At 31.7% G+C, this 9,025-nt stretch overlaps 1 protein-coding gene across 1 annotated transcript; it reads left to right on the top strand.

The window, feature by feature from the left end:
* The first annotated feature begins 3,730 nt into the window (after window positions 1-3,730).
* On the top strand, window positions 3,731-4,876 carry LOC145619207 (ribonuclease 3-like). The gene is made up of 3 exons (XM_081674216.1): window positions 3,731-3,844; window positions 3,977-4,132; window positions 4,448-4,876. The coding sequence occupies exons 1-3, from the start codon at window positions 3,731-3,733 to the stop codon at window positions 4,874-4,876; spliced, it is 699 nt and encodes a 232-aa protein (XP_081530342.1).
* Window positions 4,877-9,025: the final 4,149 nt, after the last annotated feature.

Here is a 9,025-nt window from a genome sequence, read left to right as displayed (position 1 = left end):
CCGACTTGAATCGAAATTGACCAAAATTCGTTTTAACCCGTCAAAACCCGAATTTAACCCGACTTGTTACCAACCTGACCTGACTTCAACCCGACCCGTTCCTAACCCAAACTGTTACAAACCCGATCCGATATCAACCCGACTTGTTATTGACCTGACCCAATGTCAACCCGACTTGTATTTGACCCAACCCGAATTTTACCATACCGGCCTATTACTTACCCAACCCAAAAATTCAACGCGATCTGTTATTAACACGACTTGTTATTGATGGACCTAAATTCAACCCAAATTTTTCCTGATCCGATTTCAAATTACCTTAAATGCAATTTAGACCACCTTATTATTGTTGATCAAAGCATTTTGTCTTGAGAGACCAAGACGGTCCAGGCCAACAAAAGAAAGGAGCATCATCCTCAAATTTAAGAGTTAAATATAATATATATTTGTTGTATGGTCAAAGGAGATAATTATCTTCCTAAATTATAGATTATAGTTTCCTAGTATATTGCCATATACTTCCTCCGTTTATTTTTAGTTGACACGTTTCTTTATTCACGTTTGCCAATGCACAAATTAAATCATTAATATCTTTAATTACCGATAATAAAAAAAATTATAAAAAGTTGATATTATGAAAATATATATTGTGACGAATCTAACAAGATCCCACTCGACTATATTTTTCTTTATATATATATCACAAAACTTGGTCAAAAGAAGTTTTGTGAATAATGCTAAAGTCAAAACGTGTCAACTAATAAAAAACGGAGGTAGTATATTATAGTCAAAGGAAATAATTAGCTTGATATAAATGATAATTATCTATTTATAGTTAGTTGAACCCGAATACACTAGTAGAAAAATAGCATTAGGCACCCCCCATATGGCACCGGTTCAGGCCAAACCGGTGCCAAAAATCGGCCCAATATTGGGCGGGTTTTTACACAAATGGAAAAGGCACCGGTTCAGCCCAAACCGGTGCCAATAATAAAAAGGGCACCGGTTTGAACCGGTGCCTTTACGAACCGGTTCATTTACATATTAAAAAAAAAACCGCCCTTATATCTACCCCAAACCCTAAATATTTCATTCGGCCTCCTCTCCTCTTTCTCTCTCCTCCTCCTCCTCTTTCTCTCTCCTCTCCTCTCCTCTTTCACGTCGCCGTTCTCCTCTCCTCTCCTTCATTTATCTTTCTGGATCTCTTCCTCCTTTCTATCATCACTCGAAAACCACTAAAAAATTCGAAGACAACAACATGCAACACGGATTTTGAGGTTTTTCAATCGATTTTGAGGTTTTTCAATCGAATTTAATAGTTTGTTTTTCGATTTTGATTTTCTTAATTTTAAACTCTTCTTTCAATTGATTTTGATTTTTTTTTTCAGCGATTTCTCGGTTTTTTGTTACGTTTTTATTTATTTTTTTTTTCTGGGTTTTTTATTTTTCTTTCGATTTCAATTTTTTTCCGAGTTCAACTATTTCGATTTCTGGGTGTTTTCGATTTGTGAATTTTTCTGGGTTAATTTTTTTGATTTCGTTTTTGTTTTTTTTTTCTATTTCAGGGTTTTTTTTTTTTCGATTTCGATTGTTTTTTTTTTTTATTATTTTGATTTGTTTTTCGATTTCTGGGTTAATGCATGCGTTTTTGGGTTTGTTGATTTTTTTTTACTTGATTTAGATCCGTTAAAGATGCAAGATTTGTTCTGGGTTTGTTTTGGGATTTTCTTTTTTAATTTTCGATTTAAATTCGAAATTTTTTTATTTTCTGAGTTTTTTTTTTTTTTTTTTTTTTTTTTTTTTTTCAGATTTTCGATTTTGGTTTTTAGTTTCTGGGTTCAATTTTGGTTTTTAAATGATGTTCTGGGTTTTTTTTTTCTTACCAACTGATTTTCTTTTTTATTTTTCGATTTTATTTTTTATATTTATTTTATTCGATTTTATTTTTTATTTTTTCTGGATTTTATTTTTTAAATGATGTTCTGGGTTAATCGTTTTTTTTTTTGCTTTAATTGGTGCAGGTATCTTGAGTTAGATCTTAAATGGAAGAAGCAAGAATATTATGTTTATTTTTTTATTTATATTGTAATTTTTTTATATGTTGTAATTATATTAATCGTTTGAATTTTTTTTTTATATTGAGCAAGATGGAAGCTTAATTATATTAATTGTTCGATATTTTTTTTTTTCCTTGTTGTAATTGAACTACTACTGTATTGATCTATATTGTAAAATTGTTTTGATTATATATTGTAAATTTTTTATTATGTTGATTGAAATTCAATCTATATTTTGATGTTCTAAATAATTTAAGTCAGATTTTTAATTTTTTGCTGTTCTAAAAAAAAAAAAAAAAAAAAAAAAAAATTATAATATTTGGCACTTTTGGCACCGGTTAACCGGTGCCAAAAACAATTCCACATTTTTTAAAATCTAGTTTTGGCACCGGTTAACCGGTGCCAATTTCAAGTTTTGGCACCGGTTTGAACCGGTGCCTTTTTAAACCCCTTTTTGGCACCCCCCAAATAGGCACCGGTTCAAACCGGTGCCTTAGGCCGGGTTTGAACCGGTGCCAAATACATTTTTTCACGTAGTGATATGACCTGACTTGGAAATGACCCGACCTGATTGTAACCTGCAAATTATTGACTTGAACATAACCCGACTTGAATCCAACAATGACCCGACTTGAAAATGATCCAACCTGATTATAACCCGCAAATTATTGACTTGAACTGAACCCGACTTGAACCCGAGAATGACCCGACTTGAAAATGACCCGACCTGATTATAATCCGCAAATTATTGACTTGAACCGAACCCGACTCAAACCCGAAAATGACCCGACTTGATTCTAACCCGCAAATTATTGACTTGAATCGAACCTGACTCGAGCGCGAGAATTACCCTAACATGTTTTAACCCATGAAAATCCGAATTAAACCCGACCTATTGTTCACCCGACCTGTTATTAACCCGACCCAAACCCAATAAGAAGTATAACCCGATGGGACCCGACTCAAGCAAGACCCAACCCAAACCCGACCCGCATAGGTTATGGAATTAATTTGAATTGACCCAACCCAAGTTGACCTGACCCACTCTTACCCGACCAGTTTATCCGAATTGACAACTCTACATTGCATGAATCCATGAACTATAAAAAGTTGGATTTATTACAATATTCTTTTAATTTAATCGTTTTTTTTTTATAATATGGTTGAAAATTATTTTCGCAAAAATTTTCATTGTATGTCACATTATAGTGCGCATTGTTAATAAAATTAAGCTTGATATTGGGTAGTTCCGTAGTTGAGATTAAAGTTGTACAATTTAATAGCATGAAGAGTTTACGTCATGTTAATAATTTATGTTAAAATTTTCTTAAATTAAAATTATACTCGTTCATCATTTGATCAACATTTTAAAACTAGTAGATGAAGAATATGCATGCAATTGTATTGGATCACAATGACGCGGTACCCTAATTCAACCTAATAATTATTCTCCATATAATTTGATGCCACTAGGTTAGACACACGTTATTATGTAATTAATGTAACAATCGTATAACATAATTTTAAATACAATTTCTAAGGTGGTGGATATGTATTCCATCCCTACTTCCAAATACTATATATAACGGGCATATCTCCTCATTATATTTCATCAAATTAAGCTTAAGCATCTCATCATACAAAATTTAAGCTAAGATAAGAAGAATTAGAAAATGGCAGAAAATAGGAGCTTGATGATTTTTAAGGTTGTTATAATGTTAAGTTTATCAACGGGTGCTCTTGGCTATCGAACTGGTGGTTTACGTGCTTTCTACTTTGTGCAACAGGTACATTTTTCGTGTTGGTTTTTATCTTTTGCACTATTTGATACGAGGTAGTAACATTCTTTAATTTACACATTATTACGAGTATTATTTTTTCAAGTTGGTGTGCCCTATTGAACTCGTTAATTCATACAGTGGCTAGGATCATACTGTAACCAAAGAGGGACAAAATGTTGCGACCCACCAACCGGGAAGCCAAAACCAGATTTTACAATTTATGGGCTATGGCCTTACTACAACGATGGTAGTTTCCCCTACAATTGTGGCGATGACAATTATGATGTTGGCCGGGTAAATCTTCTACACTAATGCATGCAATTAATCCTATTTAACCAATTCAATAATGATCATTTTGTGCAATTCTATAATTTTTTTTTGTTTAATTAAACCATTGACCGGATTAAAAATAATATTGACTTGCATGTTAAATTAAAAAGTACACCAAAAAATTTAGGTACACAAAAGTTAATGCTTAAGTCAAAATGAAGCCTAGATTAGTTTTTTTTTTTGATGCGAAATGAAGCCTAGATTAGTAGATTGACTAATTAGTTATAATTCTTATTTTAAATTCTAATTAAACTTTAATTTCTCTTAATTAATGTATAGATTAAGTACATGGAGAAGAGGCTACAAGAATCATGGCCAACATTTACATGCCCACAAATCGGAAGGAAATTTTGGGTGCATTTGTGGAATAAGCATGGTACGTGCACCAAAGACATTCTAGGTGAAATTGACTACTTTGAGGGTGCCTTGTACCTTAAGAAGAAGGTTAATATCTTACAAGCCCTAGCGAGATATGGGATCCGACCGGATAATCGATTTTACCCTCTCAAGACCATCAAGACCGCCATTGCTCGAGCCACCGGGTTTCATCCATGGATTGTTTGTAACACAAATGCTCAAGGTAACAAGCAAATTTGGCAAGTCACTCTATGCTCCGATAAATCGGGGAAGAAACTCATCCAATGCCCTTACCTTCCTAGTGGACGTGGTAATTGCGACAACAATATCCAATTCTCCTCCTATTATTAATTAAGACAAATAATTAATGTGGTTAGTTATTACTTCAATTGTTTTGAAGTATAATTACTTAATTAGTACAATTAAGCTACCACTATTCCTATTGTCAATTATATTACTTTAAGATGTAATTCCCTTATTAATTATGTACTTTATTTCATCGTATAAGTTCAATAATATTCAACTAAAATGTATCTCAATCTCTGAGACATTATGTTTTACGTTGTAGTACTCCGAAATATATTACCCTGTCTTTTAAATAAACAAGTTAAGTCAACCTATGTGATTGTGAATTTGTGATCCTTATATTAAACAAAATAAAGATGAACTATTGTTATCATAGTTTTTGAATGACGCTCAAACATGATTATTAATTAGAATAATTTGCCAATTACTACCGCAAGTTAATACCACTTTGTAAATTACTACCGCAAATTAAAAAAGTTGTGAATTACTACCGCAAAAATTTTAAGATGTTGCGATTACTACCAAACCCCTATTAAACCCAACTATGACGTCATTATATCCCTATTAAACACGGGTTAAAGTGATATAATGACGTCATAGTTGGGTTTTATGAGGGTTTGGTAGTAATCGCAACATCTTAAAATTTTTTGCGGTAGTAATTCACAACTTTTTTTAATTTGCGGTAGTAATTTACAAAGTAGTATTAACTTGCGGTAGTAATTGGCAAATTTTCCTATTAATTAACATGAACAAAGTCGAAACTTATTAGATCAATCTGGTACAAAATCAATACAGTTCAGTAGGGAAAATAAATAACATGGCCTTGTACTGTACTATTTCGAAAACATGTAGAATTAGGGTTGTGTACAGAATCAAATATAACCAGGAAAATACAAGTTAATCTACGAAATAAACGAATTTTTGTTAATTTGATGGCATTTTTGTAAATATATTGAAAAAACAGGGTCATTTATTCAGTACTTTTGGTGAGATGTCCAATTATTGTTTGCTTTTTGCTTTTACTGTTTGGTGAGGAAATTACACATGTACCCCTCAACTAGTACATGAAAAAACGCATATACCCTTCCACTGATACTTAAAAATACAATTATACCCCCCATTTTGTTTATCTGGGGAATTAACTGGGTATCCCTCAATATAACCTAACCAAAAGACCAAATTCTTTTAGTAATGACTACGTATTGGAAAATTTTGATTAGCACCCTATGTATACCAAGCATGATGATCGATAAGATACGCCTAATGTTAGTATTTTAACTAAAAAACTATTAAAGTGCATAAGTAGTTTAAGTTGTAACTTATACCTTCACAAAAATAAAATTGACAACCTTGAATGTATAGACTATATAATACTACTCCACTTGTTTGATCCAACTAGCTACTCCAACTTGTTTGATCTTTCCTTCCATTTTTAGTTTCTGAATGTCTCCTTCTAAATTAGCTATGAGTATCATATTTTTTTTCTTCAACTCAAGGAGAATGTGGAATTACTCCAATATCAACCAAAATAATATACTGTACTTTGTAAATTGTAATACACAAATTCACTCCAAAATTAAATAGATCAATTGCGGATTCTTCAAGTTCCTATATATTCCCCCATTTCTAGAATGGTTAACTGTATATTTTGACTTTTTACATTAAGTCGATTCAGCTTTGCATGTCAGTGCCTGGGAGTAGAGGGGGGAGGTAGTGGTATCCCCTAATTTCAAACAAATGTAGTTGGGGTTCGAACTCATAACCTCAAACTAACAAAGTGAGTTATAGATGAATTTTTGCACTACGGTTTTTGACTAATGTACTTTGTACTAACCGATACTTTTTTTTTTTTTTGAAACATATCACTAACCGATATTTAAACCGCTAACCAACCCATAAATATGGAAATGAAGGTAGCAATTACGGAATAAGGGTAAAAAGTTCTGTCTCTCTCGACGGAGACTGGGAACCCAGGCCAGGGCTGCAGAAGTTAAGAAAAAAAAACTGTTCAGCTCATTAACAGATGAAACGTATTATTGGGCCAATTGAAACCCATGTTGTGAACATATATTGGGCCAATTGAAATCCATGTTGTGAACATATATTGGGCCTTGTTCCTCGACCTAATTTCACTAGTTTAGGAATTAGTGGGCGTGGTTAGATGCTTTGCATTGATTGTCTTGGATATTTGGGTTGTCCAAATTCTCTTACAAATATGTACACTTGTAATATAACAGCTTTATATATCTTCATAACAGTTGTGGTCTTCAAACATGTCTTAGTTCTTAAACATAAACTTATCTCGGTTTATGTAATAATTATAAAAATGTGATATTTAAAAGTTGATAATGAAATGAATTTAAGAAAATCAATGTGATATTTAAAAGTTGATGATAAAACAAATTTAAGAAAATCTCACACGACTATAGTATTTCTCATATACTATTACTAATGATATATGGTGGTCAAAGTTATAAATATTAATTATCTGCAATAGAGCAAATACATAATGATAGTGGGAGCGGAGTATCTTTTATCTTCAGGTAGCCTTTCTAGATCAGCCGTCATCATCATCAACAAGTCCAATGTCCTAATGTTTTTCTACAACAACTTAGGATTTGTTCCATTCAGCTTAATTTTAGTTTAGTTCAGCTTCAATCAGTTCAATTCCTAATTTCCTTCTCTCATAGACAATTCATTTCAGCTTAATTCATTTCAGTTCAGTTCACTTGTTTCACTAAATCAAACAGACTCTTATTTTATGAAAAATATAGCATTGTTAAGTGCCGAAGTGGTAAGGTACGTAGTTTTGAGTTTTCACTTTCTTTATATATTTTTTTGTGTGACTCAATTATTCGAGTTTTAAAACCGGCACACTAGAAGAATTTATTTTTATTTTGACAATATTGTGAGAAATCACTCTAAGAGAAATAACACTTGTTTTTAATACGTTTGATTAAAAATCAAATTTGGTTAAGTTATTGCAAATTGCCACGGCCAAAGCCATAAAACTCCTGGTGTGGAATTTTGGAATCCATAGGCAGTGATTTGGCCGACATGTTCCTCAGTGGAGTCAAAAGTTGGAAATTACGTTTCGCACTTATTTTGATAAAAAAAAATAAATAAATAAATAAAAAATACTTCCACCACAATTAAAGACAAATTAAAGCACAATAATAATTGTGTAATGATAGTTTGTTGGGTAATCCTCACATGATTATTACAAATTACTAATCCTTTTACATGCACATGTCTATTACTTATTGTGTGTTCAATTCACCTGATTTTCACTTATCTATACTTATTACAGTAAAATTTATTTTTGTGGTAACTTGTACATGGTTAACCCCTATTAATTACTAAACTAAACTTATATGAAATTGTAAAATTTGAATTAAAATAAGTGAAAATAAGGTGAACAAAATAAATCCTTATTTTCCAAGCCCTTACTTAAGGTGAATATTTATTTTATTTTAATCTTCAATTCACAACTACACCAAACTTTTATGTAAAATTTGAAGTTCAATTAATTATATAAGTTTGATTATGGGAAATTAAGTTTGGATAAGGTTTTTTTTTAACTCTTGACAATTTGACATAAAGTTTAGACTAATATGTCAATTTTATGTACTCCCTCCGTCTCCGAAAGAACGATCTATTTGGTCTAATTTTAGTCCTAAAAAGAATGATCCATTTTTCCCAATATCTATTCATTTCCCTTCCTTTTAAAAGTGTCAGCTTGGCAATCTTGTGTATTTTAATTATATTGGTTGTTGTAAAACAATACTCCGTACTTTAATCTTATTGGCTAATAAAGCATCACATGGATTAGTGCATTATTACATCATGTTTATTAGGCATATGATAAAGATAAAAACTTAAATCTAGGACTTTCTCTCTCTAGATATTAATTGCAAATTATTGTTGATTTGTGTTTTCCCATACATTTGTACTTGCAAATTAAGTTTCTTAATACCTGCGAAATCAACCCAAATGAATCGTTCTTTCGGGGACGGAGGGAGTACATAGTAAAATACTTTAAAAGTGAAAAGAATGCGAGCCAGCCTAAATTAAGGCTTTATGTTGCACCTTTTTTTTTTTTTTTTTTTTTTTGACAAACTTTTTGTGGGGGGAGGAGATCATAAGAGATTTATAATTTATATAAAAAGCACTTTCATATATAAAAAATATACA

This window comes from Chenopodium album, chromosome 1 (assembly GCF_948465745.1).
Source record: "Chenopodium album chromosome 1, dcCheAlbu1.1, whole genome shotgun sequence".
Classification (NCBI taxonomy): domain Eukaryota; kingdom Viridiplantae; phylum Streptophyta; class Magnoliopsida; order Caryophyllales; family Amaranthaceae; genus Chenopodium; species Chenopodium album.
The sequence above is the reverse complement of the archived record's forward strand: the minus strand, read 5'-3'. Positions and strand labels throughout refer to the sequence as shown.